Source organism: Cottoperca gobio, chromosome 14 (genome assembly GCF_900634415.1).
Source record: "Cottoperca gobio chromosome 14, fCotGob3.1, whole genome shotgun sequence".
In the NCBI taxonomy this organism is placed as follows: Eukaryota; Metazoa; Chordata; class Actinopteri; order Perciformes; family Bovichtidae; genus Cottoperca; species Cottoperca gobio.
In genome coordinates, this window is record NC_041368.1 from 21,719,971 (window position 1) to 21,732,448 (window position 12,478).

At 39.9% G+C, this 12,478-nt stretch overlaps 1 protein-coding gene across 3 annotated transcripts; it reads right to left on the reverse strand.

Moving 5' to 3' along the window:
* Positions 1 to 4: 4 nt before the first annotated feature.
* rab24 (RAB24, member RAS oncogene family) lies at positions 5 to 10,951 on the reverse strand. Of its 3 annotated transcripts, none has more exons than XM_029447856.1 (9): positions 10,464 to 10,951; positions 8,882 to 9,003; positions 8,056 to 8,124; positions 7,021 to 7,099; positions 5,854 to 5,921; positions 5,410 to 5,509; positions 3,264 to 3,314; positions 1,996 to 2,055; positions 5 to 1,849 (listed from the first exon to the last, which is right to left on the reverse strand). In XM_029447856.1, the coding sequence occupies exons 2-9, from the start codon at positions 8,996 to 8,998 to the stop codon at positions 1,779 to 1,781; spliced, it is 615 nt and encodes a 204-aa protein (XP_029303716.1). In that variant the 5' UTR covers positions 8,999 to 9,003; positions 10,464 to 10,951; the 3' UTR covers positions 5 to 1,778. The 3 variants fall into 3 exon arrangements, with proteins under 3 accessions (XP_029303716.1, XP_029303717.1, XP_029303715.1); XM_029447857.1 differs by having other exon boundaries at positions 5 to 1,846; positions 8,882 to 9,087; XM_029447855.1 differs by having other exon boundaries at positions 8,882 to 9,087; positions 10,464 to 10,949.
* Between the last annotated feature and the right edge of the window lie 1,527 nt (positions 10,952 to 12,478).

Below are 12,478 nucleotides of genomic sequence, written 5' to 3' on the forward strand. Positions count from 1 at the left end.
GGAGGAAACTGATATTGTGTTCATTTATTTCCCCACGTCTTCCAGGCAGCACAACTTAAAAGGCAATAAATTAGAGTCTTTCAGTTAAATACAGCTGTAAATATTGTTCGGATGACAGTTTGAACAATATTACAACATTCACCCACACGCGTTTCTTTCCTGTGTTTGTGAAATGTGCAGTTTCTCACCACAGTGGGAGGGGAACAGCATGTTCTTTAAGTGTTTCTTAAAACCTTTCAAAGCTTCAAAAGGAACATTTCACTGCAACAAAAGACTAAAAGAAAGTTTGACACATTTCCTTGTGTGTACTATGCATTTTAAATTACAAAATAGAACATTTAGACTTTAAATGCAGAAAAGCAACTGTCCTTAAGATGTTCTATCTTAAGGACAGTTGCTGCATTTAAACTCTAAATCCACTCAGGCCATGCAATTTAATTACAGTGTTGGCAAAACTTCAAAGTCCTCGTAAATTCAGAATCATAGCTTATGCTGCAAAATATAATGTACCAGATACATGCACGCCGTCACTGTGGATGTATTATAGGAACTGGATACCGGACTACAAAGATGGCCACTATTCTTTTGAAAGGAAGTTGCTCACAGATTGCTTGAGCCAAAAAAAAGAGGTTTCCCAGCTGTCAGCATATTCCCGTGCATCCCATAAACTTTACTTTGGGATGACTGGGAAAGTTTTACAAATACAAAACCTCCATGGATTGCAATTATTTAGACAAAGCAATAATTAAACTGCAGTTTAAGATGTTAAAGCGGTCTCTTATTATGGTAACCTATGGGTAAAAAGCTTTTTGTTGCAGTACCGATAGTGACCACTGGCTGCGTGGTGGCGCTGTATCCAGATCTCTTAATACATCCATAATGTGGTAAAGGTGTTGACACATTTCTACTGCGGGTATTAAGGCCTTTATAAGATCATTGGTATCATTTAATTCATGAGTTACACCAGATTTGTAAAAGGTATAAGAATAAATTAATTTAAATTAAGTGTGAGAGAGAAGTCTGATCTAAATGTTTCTCTCCTGTGTTTATGAATAACAGGGTGGGGGAAACAATTTGGCCAAGTGAGTAAAAAAAAGTTAAAGAAATTGACCTGGCAAAAAAAAAAAAAAGAAATGTCACCTGGCAAAACCTTTCAACCACCTGCTTCACAGATGAAAATAATAAATAAATAAAGTCATAAATACAGGAGAGAATCTAGATCAGACACAGAAAACAGATCCGCAGGATTCTTTTCTCACTTGCCTCTCGGCTTCTGTAACTGATCATAGGCGCGTTTTGTTTTTTTATATCTAGTTGGCTTCACTTCACCGAAGATGTGCAGGATATCATACTGGTTTCCACAACCACTCCCCTCCCGAAGCACTCGCTACAACAATCACGTTCTCTCTGCCAGTCCGTGTACAGAAGGATCCTCTTTAACTTCCGATTGATAAACACCACAAAGCTTTTTACTTCCATGGTCCAGCTCAGAAGAAGCTACAGAAGGAAAAGAGAAACCCAGTAACAGTTGCAGTCGTAGTAGATCCTCTTCTATGAAGTTTTGCAGCAGTCAGGTTTTTTTTTTTTTATGGCACAAAAGAAATAAAGATATGGAACTAAATATAAGCGCTGCTTGAGTTCTTCTTCTTCTGTGGTGTGGATGCCAGCTCCGGAGCGGAGTTATCCAAACACCCATCCGTCAATCCAACATAAAATCCAGGTTTTTACTCCAGCCGAGGGAAGGTGACAACTTCTGTTTCCCTTCCTGTTGCTCGCCATCAGTTGTTATGGCAACAGGAGTAGAAATATGAGTCTTTCTTCTGGCCCAAGTCCACGCCCGTTTCCTCTGCTGAAACACAGAAAGACGTGTTCATCTCTGGTTTATAGCAGCTTTGGGATCAGGAGGAAGACTTGCTATTATTTATACCAGCGTTTCTCAAATGGGGGAACTTTTGAGGATTAATACAAATAATAAATAATAAATAAAACCCTCACCTGTCATATACTGGAAGGCAGTGCTGTTGTAATCTTCAGCAACTTTCTGGAACAACTCATCTGTCAAGTAGAGGAAGAAGGAGGTCAGTCTCCATCAGTTCATTCACAAAAACAGGTCCAATGGGTTAAAGCCCTTCAGCGTACTGCACTTTCACCATTACATTATCGATCTAGAACACGTGCAGGAACACTAAAGGCCAAGCCAATATTCAAAGAACAAACTAAACACATATTGCTCATGTTTCCATCTATTTAGAAAACATCAAAGGCTTTTAATTCTTCCTCTTTTCTTGAATAATGTCTTACATTTTTATGCACTTCCCTTTTTCACAATCGTTCAAGAGTTACAGGCATATTTCCAAATACTCCAATACCCTTAATATTGTTTAAAGCTTGCAGTCGAATACTTTAAGTTATTTAGTTCTCTATACTGCTGCTGAGAAATGTATCTTTATTGCAAATTAAAGCTCATTTGAATAGTTTTGATGTGAATATGTAACATTGTCGCCTTCATTATAAAGTAACTGCTCTGTCATTCACACATACTGTCTGTTACGTCAATATTAATTGTGTCTTTATTCAGATGTGACTGGACCGTGAAGGAAAGAGCCCATGAGTCCCAGCTGAGTTTGAAAGTAAAGCCAAATTATACGCAGTCATGGATTTAAGTTCCGCTGCTACGCTGACGATACTCCGCTGTCTGTTCCTATGAGGGCGGGTGATCATTCTGACATTTTAAATTAGAGGCTTGTCTGCTGTGAAAGACTGGATGTCACTTGCTCTCCCTGATGTTTCTTCCCCAGACAAAAGGGTTTTCTTCCAGGACTTAATTTTTATTAAGCTAGTTTTACTGTCTATCTGAATTAAAGGTGGTGATTAAGTGATATATGAATTACAGTTTTCTTCTAAAAGACGTTGAATCTCTGTGTATTTCACTTTGTGCTGCTGCAGCTTTAATCTGATGAAGACTGTTGACTTGTGTGACTTTACTGTAAAACACTCAGGAACTCAATCAGACAGCAGACCGACAGGTAAACCTGCTTAACAGAGACTTTCCAGTTCAAATATTCCACAGTGTCTTTACTGAAGAAATAGCTCTATGAGAGTTCTCTTACTATAATCCAGCGTGTTTAAAGTTTCCCAGATTTGCAGATATCAGAGTCTGAGGGGAAACCCACTTCCTCAATTTACAGGCAGTGATTAAAAATGAGATACAGCCCACCGCCATTGTTAAATGCGTCCTGCAGATGACTGAAGGTGTGACTCACCGACGTTATTTCCTGTTTTACTGGAGGTCTCGAAGTGCAGCGCGCCGATCTCTGAAAGCAAAACAAAACAGTGAGGTTAACTGTCTGCGGCACGAACGTGTGAAAGACGCTTCGCACACGGAGGCTGGTAGAAGTCAGCAGGAAGTAAATGTGTGATTATATCTAAGAGATTGGTTTAAAATGTAATATGGCATTTCCTGAGTACACAAGATTCAATGCTTTAAGACTAAGACCTGCAGATACTCAGTTAAGAGTGTTTCACATGTGCATAAAAAAGAGAGGAACGGCTGCAGCACAGCAGGATGAAGGCAAAGTGTGCTTCATTTATAAAACTATATAAATAAACTAAATCTTTTTCAAATCAAATGTATTCATATAGCCCAATATCACAAATTATACATTTGTCTCAGTGTGCTTTACAGACTGTACAGGATACGACACCCTCTGTCCTTAGACCCTCTGTCCTCAGACCCTCTGTCCTCAGACCCTCTGTCCTTAGACCCTCTGTCCTTAGACCCTCTGTCCTCAGACCCTCTGTCTTTAAACCCTCTGTCCTTAGACCCTCTGTCCTCAGACCCTCTGTCTTTAAACCCTCTGTCCTTAGACCCTCTGTCCTCAGACCCTCTGTCTTTAAACCCTCTGTCCTCAGACCCTCTGTCCTCAGACCCTCTGTCTTTAAACCCTCTGTCCTTAGACCCTCTGTCCTCAGACCCTCTGTCTTTAAACCCTCTGTCCTTAGACCCTCTGTCCTCAGACCCTCTGTCTTTAAACCCTCTGTCCTTAGACCCTCTGTCCTCAGACCCTCTGTCCTCAAACCCTCTGTCCTCAGACCCTCTGTCCTCAGACCCTCTGTTCTCAGACCTTCTGTCTTTAGACCCTCTGTCCTTAGACCCTCTGTCTTTAAACCCTCTGTCCTCAGACCCTCTGTCCTCAGACCCTCTGTCTTTAAACCCTCTGTCCTCAGACCCTCTGTCCTCAGACCCTCTGTCCTCAGACCCTCTGTCCTCAGACCCTCTGTTCTTAGACCCTCTGTCTTTAGACCGTCGCATCGCACAAGGAAAAACTTCCTAAAAGAAACCCCATAATTAAAGGGGAACATGTTAGAAACCTCAGGGAGAGACTGAGGAGGGATCCCTCTCCCAAGACGGACAGACGTGCAATAGATGTCGTGTGTACAGGATAAACAACATAGTACAAATACAACATTTGACAGAAATGATGTTGTGTTGAAAAAGAGAAAGTTTGGATGAATCCAGGAAAATGTCAAAAAGGCTTCCCGGTGTCCAGCAGGACCAGGGTCCACACTTACAATATCGAACAGCTGAACAATATTAGTAAACAAACACATACGCACATTGAGAAAAACTGATTCAGACGTGCAGCTCAGAGACGTTTTCTAATGATTTCTGGTCAGCTGTAGTTTCCCGCCTTAGTAAAACACATTCAGTCTGCGGTGTGACACGCTGAGACACAGGAAACCAGCTGTGCAACAACAAAAGCCTTCTTCTGCCTTCTTCAGATCATGTTTTCTACTTTGTACAAAAAGTAAATACAAGCCAGCAAAATGTAAAAATAAACCAAGTTTAGCGCTGAAACTACTGAAAATTAAGAGGTAACCATTTTTTAAAATTAATTATTTGTTTACAGATGTTTCTTTCGTAGTCTTTTATAATATTAAACAAAATAAGTTTGGACTGTGGGTTGAACAAAACAAGTTATTTGAATTTGGGGAATTGCGATGCCACATTAAAGAAAACAAACATTTCGGGACATTTTAGTACAAAACAATTTAAAAAAAACAATCCACAAATAAATCAATAACCAAAATGACCGTTAGTTGCAGCCATAATCCATTTGTTTGTTTTTAAAGATTTGAAATGTAAGCAAAAGATCAGTTAACAGATTTCTAAATTAGTGCACACACACACACACACACACACACACACACACACACACACACACACACACACACACACACACACACACACACACACACACACACACACACACACACACACACACACACACACACACACACGTTGTGTTCTGCTGGTCAGACATCTTAATAAAGGCTGTGTTGTGTTCAGGATCACACAGCACAGTCCAGGTAACAGCGGCAGGTCGAGAACACAGAGACTGTAATTACCGTCAGTAAAGTCCTGAGCATCGTGGAAGTCGATTTGGCGCAGACTCCGATCTCCTTCAATCAGGTCGCTCTTAGAGCCACACAGGTAGATCTTACAGTGCTGGAGGACAACACACAACGTAATTAAGTGACGCATACAGAGTTCAACATGTCACTTTGAATTGTAGAACTCCAACTAGCTGATGTTTTTATGCATTGACTGTAGAAAGCACTGATTAGACACAAGTTACATTTACACACGAGTCACTAAACACAACACGATGCGTTTAATGACTACATTAAACAGACTGAAATCATCCCGTATATAAACTATTGAGTCTCGTGACACACTTTTACTACTACTGTATTGTTTAGAATAGCTTCATGAAAAGGTAAGAAGCTAGAATAATAGATTCAACATTCAGCTCTGTTACATTTAACTTTAGACCAGAAACATTTTCTTACTTCCTCGCAGTTCTGCAGCTCCTTCACCCAGAAGCGAGCTCGCTGGAAACTGCTGCCGTCAGTCAGATCTGAAGGTTAAAAACAAGATATGTATATGAACACATTCCTGCATGAAGTGCTCAAGGACAGTTATTCAATACAACTAATCGAGCAGCTCTTACTCTTTCACAATGGAAAGTCACATGAAAGGAATGTCATCATCATCATCATCATCATCATCATCATCATCATCATCATCAGACCCTGTAAGATTGTCTTCATGTCCTCTATGAGCTCGTCTCTGCTGCTCTGACTCGTCTTCTCAGGGATCAAAGTGCTCATCTTATCTTCACGCTCCAGCACTGATGTGTTGGGAGAACTCTTCACTGACACATACTTTCATACAAGACAGTGATCCCAGAGTTTCCCATGTTTAGGTTGGCTCTCTTATTTTTCAGTAGATTTCTTTAACTTTGCATTCATACTAATCAAACTTAAAGTTAAAACCTCTCAGTTTCGATCTCTTTGGCTTCAGAGAGAGAGAGAGAGAGACAGACAGACAGACAGACAGACAGACAGAGAGACAGACAGAGAGACAGACATCTGCGTGAGCTCCGCCTGGCTTCTCTGTGGACCAACCACCAAAGCGGTTGTGCTGTATGAAGCGGCACAATGTTCAGTTCCCCATAACTTTGTGCATTCAGTTCTGTATGCGGTGAAGTTAAATTAGAAATGCATCCAGCTGCTGTTGCCCAAATACTACAACCAGATGTTGGAGTTATGACACCTGAACACTTTCCTTAAAGACCCAGAAGCATCCAGTTTTAACCTTGTTATGTCCAGATGCTGTTTTTTTTATGTGCTTCAAGACTTAAAAAGTCATGAGCAAAATAAATAGTCAACTTCTCCACCTTGGAGCTGCAGTGAACCAATGACTCACAAACACAGAGCGAGCCAGCCAGGGTTTCATACGCCACATACCTAATATGATGTTTCATGTATTTATCTTGGCTACACAGCGACATGTTGGTCAACAGGTACGTTTCAGTTCCAGTCAGACGACTGGTAGTTTGCATATTCATAGATACGTGCATACTTAATGAGGCATGAAGGGATTTGTCTACTTCTAATAAATGTGTCATTTTGATGAACCAGGAAGGGAACTTCCAGATGATGAGGAACATTTACCGTAGCAGACGATGGCTGCCCGGGCTCCTCTGTAGTAGATTCTGCTCATGGCTTCGTAGCGCTCTGATCCAGCTGTGTCCTGAGTGAGACGGAGAGGAAAGAAAAACTGAAATCCATCCACAGTAAATTGAGACCAGAATGCTAACTGCTTCCTGTAATGTCTCTGCCCTTTAAAATCCTTGATCTGATGTTATAATTGTCACAGTCAACATTCCTACAACCCCCATGCCGGCGTTAACTGCCGGGTAATCCCCAGTGTGACAAGCTCTGAGGCGCAAAGCTAATTTCCCCTCACTGTTATAAAACTCAGCCAAGTTGTCATTTCATCAAATATACATCATTTGGTTGTTTCCTCACACATCGAGTCTAATGAAGCAGATGTCGGGGACTGTAATATGCAAGTCATGCCAAGTATATCCATCACAGATAATGAGAAGTGGAATGCTTAAATAATTTATGACACCCTATGTATGAAGAAGGACCTTCATCAATTAATTACATTAGATTCCAAGTAATATATATATATATATATATATATATATATATATATATATATATATATATATATATATATATATATATAGACACATACACACACACAGCACTTTGCAAAGCAGTGCTTTACATAATTGAACCAGGATTAAAATATTTCAGGGCTGCTATGAGGCAAATAAAGAGAGACACTTAAAGAGTAAATGGAATAAAATACCCACCAATAATAGAAGATAAAAACTTAAGCAGATACAAATCATCAGATTTTACACATCAAAGTCTGTTTACAGGTCTTGAGTCTACAGCACATGTGAAATAAAGTCGCACAGTTGCACCGGGGTACAGTAGGCGCTAGGTTTTGACAAAAAAGAAGAATGTGTGGAATAAAAAAAGACAATATTTCTGGTTCTGCTGAATGGATTTGGATAATTCTTTGAAACTTTCCAACTTGAGGAGTACAAAGCTAAATCAGTTGCTACGTCTAGGCTGTTATTGTGGCAGTGACGCGGTACAAAGATTCGTATCGGGTAGCTTCTAACTCACCCATATTCCCAGAGTGATCACTTTCTCTCCCACCTGGATTGGTTTGGCAACAAAAGCAGCACCGATAGTCTGTCAGGAAGAGAACACGAGCATCAGACACTCATGATGGAAATGCTGCGAGTCTTAGTTTGTATATTTTACATTGTACACATTTTACTGCTTAATACAGTGACAGGCAGAAATGTTTGGGTGCTTTCAATGTTTAAATATAGCAAAAGTGGAACTAATTGAAACTCTCCTCCTAATGCAAAACTTTTATTTTGTATTTTCAATATCACAGCCTAAGAGACGCTTCTCAGTTTTAGAGCGGACTGTGACCCGTTTGCTCTTCGGGGAAGTGCTCGTACAGTCGGTGTAATACAGAAGTGCTCTTTTACACTTACACTTACAGTCTTTACTGTAAGTGTACATTTACTGTCTGTTCAAAACAAATGAAAAGGGTTTTTTTCCAGCTGTACCCAACTCGCACCAAACCACGACTCGTAAACCAGGATTTAAACCGAACCGTGACTTCTGCATACATCCTTACACACCAAAGCCACTGTATCACTTCATGCAGCCGTTATAAAAACATCACGGTGTGTTATTAAACAGGACACGAGAGAGGCATGTCTAAACAGCTCCAGCATTAATATGCAACATTCTTATGAAAGTGCTAATGCAGCATCTGCATAGAGAAACATACAGACACATGACTGCATTCGTTTGTATGACGGCTTTTACGCTTTAAGATGACTTGAGTTTAATTTCCATGACCTCCCTGGAGCTAAATATAAAAATAATGCCTTTCATCGGCAGCATGGAAATTGAAGCAGCTGACACTCACGTTCTGGTACGGGCCGACCAAGAAGCGATGATGAACGTATCTCTCCACCAGGCTGGTCTTTCCCACACTCTCCTTTCCCAGCATCACCACTTTGGCGTCCACACGCATTGCACTCATGGTGACTGGAGTGTGGAGGAAAAGCCCAGGACGAGACCGCAGCAGAGCAAACAGGAGGAGGGAGTTAATGTTCAGGGCTGCTCAGTGTGCTGCGTGGTGAAACGACAGGACACACAACAAATGAGAGGCAAACAACAACAAACAGCGTATTAGGCCCATTGTAGGTCATTGTTAAAAAAAAAACTATTATATGAAAAGTGGGGGAGGGGAAAGAGATTAAAGAGAATATTTTTTGGATACATTTAATTAAAAAACGGTAAATTTACGAGATTATAAAGTCTTGGAAAATGTGTGTTTTACTACATACTGTGCAAAGTGTAGTGTGAGGAGGATCCAACCTTGCAAAGTACAGTGATATGGTTCTTTGACAACATTTACAGACAATATCCACGTTTTCTTTTCTTCATAAATCATAAAATACCATAATTACCAAATTCTAAAGTTTTCTGCGGTTCTTCTAAATCTTTTAACTTCCTCTTATTATCTGTATCATCTGTTGCATTATTTTTATTTTACAGAATCTCTTCATCATTTTGTTTAGAGTTCAGACTTATAACATGAAAGTGAAACCAAACTGTAATTGCCACAACTTAGTAATTTCTTCCAAACTGTAAATTAGTACTGAAACTAAATAATATGTAAAGAATATTATAGTACATACATGTTACGAGTACAGTTTTAACTCTTAAATATCCAGTCCAAAAACCCAAAGTATTCACTTTATGACGAACAGTGGAGGAAGAAGTACTCAGATCTTTTACTTAAGTAAAAGTAACAATACCGCTTTTTAAAAATACTCACACAGTACAGAAGTATTACCAAGAAAATGTACTTAAAGTATTAAAATAAAAGTACTTGGTGCCTGTTATTCAAATCCTATTATTTAAATATATTATTACTGAGGCTTTAACACATAAGCAGCATTTAAATGTTACAGCTGGTGGAGGTACAATACATTTCAACACTTTATATACTGTTGGTGTCGGGTAGTTTAATCTATAACATCATATTTAATAACTTGATCATTTGTTTTGTATTGTTGTATAGTACTTGAGCCAATGTGCTTCGTTACTTTCGTTATGAATATGAAAACAAAGTTACATAATCTGTATTTCTAACTGACAACACCTTGATCATTAAGAATAAGCTAAAATAAGACGTAAACTCACAAAAGTAGTCAAACATTTACCAACTGCAACATTAAAAAGGACACATTAATGCATCAATAACTATAATAATAACAATAATATATTGTTTTTATTCTTTAGAAATGAGCCATCCAGCAATACGAATACTTTAAGTTTATTTTAATGGTAATACTTTTGTACTTTTACTGAATGAAGGACTTTAACTTGTAACATGTGGAGCACTTCTTCCATCACTGGGACAAACATGACATAGCCAAAACAACAGCCATTAACGTTAACGTTAGCTAACCTAGCTAACTCCATATACAAACACTCACCTGGTAGCTAGCTTGAGTCAACAAATCTTCCTCAACATCTGAACTCCGAGCAGGAGCCGAACCGAACCGGGGCTTTCATCCGTGTTTGTCAAACCCGTTTTAAAGTACAGCCGGTACCCGACAAACCGGCTGCCGTTTGGATACTGTCAGCGGCAGCTAGCTAACGTTACTGTTGCGCAATGGCTGCAATAACAAACCGTCAGTTGTAGATAACGTTAACGACAGAGGTAGTAACCGGCAAACATGAGCTTGGTTTTCTAATAACAAGTCGCGCTAAGTGACGGGGATCAGCTGGCCGGAGACAGAGCTGTTTCTGAACCGGGAGAAATCTCCATCTGAGCTTTGTTTGGTTGGGTGGGAACCAAAGAGGCGGCGGTTTCCAGGAGACGGAAGTGCCCGAATGTTTGAGACAATCACCGGATGTTTAGAACCATAGGCGCTGCAGTGTCGCCATAGTGGGCCGGGCAACTTGTTTGTTAATTGTGACCGCACGCTTATTTCCCAAACCAAAAGTCAGCCATGTTGGATGATATACACAACCAAGATGGCGGCTGTTCACGTGTATTTAAACGTCGTAAGATTGAAAGAAAATGCCAATTTTGTGCGCAGTGTATAGTTGTGGTAATAACGCTACTCGTGACCCAGAGAAACGGTTCTTTAGATTTCCTAAAATCATCAAAAACAACGATCCACAAAAGAGGGATGAATTGCTGTCTACTGAACGGCGTAAACTGTGGTTTAGCAACATACCTCGTGAGGATTTAACAGAAGAAAATTCACCCGTGTGTGTGGCGTCCACTTTATATCTGGCAAGAGCTCATGCTAAAGCTATGTGTTCAATGTTATACCCGAACACTGTAAGACCTTACTTCTCACCTTACTTCTCGTCACTAGGAGAAGCGGCAAAGTCTTATGATAAAACAAATTCAGATTGGGCGCCAACACAAAAATTAGGACACAAAAAGATCAAGACGAATGCTCATCAATAAGCAGCAGGAGGAAGGAAAGATCTGCCAAGAAAGCAAAATTAGAAGCAGCCTCAGTATCTTTGAATACACTAGATCTAGAATGCATATCAACTTCGCCAGGTAAGATGTTTACAATATATGTATAGATCGTGTGCATGTGACGTCACGCTTCTTTCCCAACCCGGAAGTCAGCCATGTTGGTTGGTATACACAACCAAGACGGCGGCCGTTCACGTGTACATGTTCACCTTTTGGTGAACAGATGTACCAGATTTAAACAATGAAATTCTCACAGATCAAAACCTCCCAGAGGCAAGAGATTGTGAATGCCAAACAGATCTCACTTGGTTACAAATATCTGCAATCGAGACATGACTTGCGAATTGGTGGAACTGAAGAAAAAAAATATTAGAAGCAGATTTAACTGAAGCCAGTTTTCAGATAAATGAAGAGAAAACCAAATTCTACACTGGCCTTGCAAATTGCATGATACTACAGCAAGTAATGTCAATATGTGGTGGATTAGTTTATTCAGGCACGCTCAACTCTCTAACAAAGCTTCAAGAACTCCTCTTAGTACTCACGCCTACGCCTTAACATGCCCTTTGAAGATTTGAGTTATAGATTTGGAATATCTAGGTCTACAGCATGCCGAGTATTTGACAAATGGATTGATGTCTTGAGTGTCAGATTTTTAATGTTGTTGCCCGATAGAGAAAACCTACAAAAAAACATGCCAGCTTCAAACAGAATTTTGGGAACCGTGTATCAGTCATTATTGATTGTTTTGAAGTCTTTACCAACAGGCCATCAAGTCTCATAGCTAGAGCAGTTACATGATCAAACTATAAGCACCATAACACTGTAAAAATGATTATCGGTGTTACCCCACAAGGTGTCATTTCATTCATTTCTAAAGCCTGGGGAGGGCGGGTTAGTGACAAACACTTAACTGATAGTTGTGGGATATTAGAGAAGTTAACTCCAGGGGGTATAGTGTTAGCTGACAGGGGGTTTGACATTGCTGATAGTGTTGGTCTTTATGGA

Coding starts and splice junctions, on each gene's coding strand:
- rab24 (XM_029447856.1), bottom strand. CDS start 8,998: ATGAGTGCAATGCGTGTGGACGCCAAAGTGGTGATGCTGGGAAAGGAG. Junction 7,100..8,055: donor TGATCACTCTGGGAATATGG/GTGAGTTAGAAG, acceptor CGTCTCACTCAG/GACACAGCTGGATCAGAGCG. Junction 1,850..1,995: donor TGCCTTCCAGTATATGACAG/GTGAGGGTTTTA, acceptor TCTGTGTTTCAG/CAGAGGAAACGGGCGTGGAC.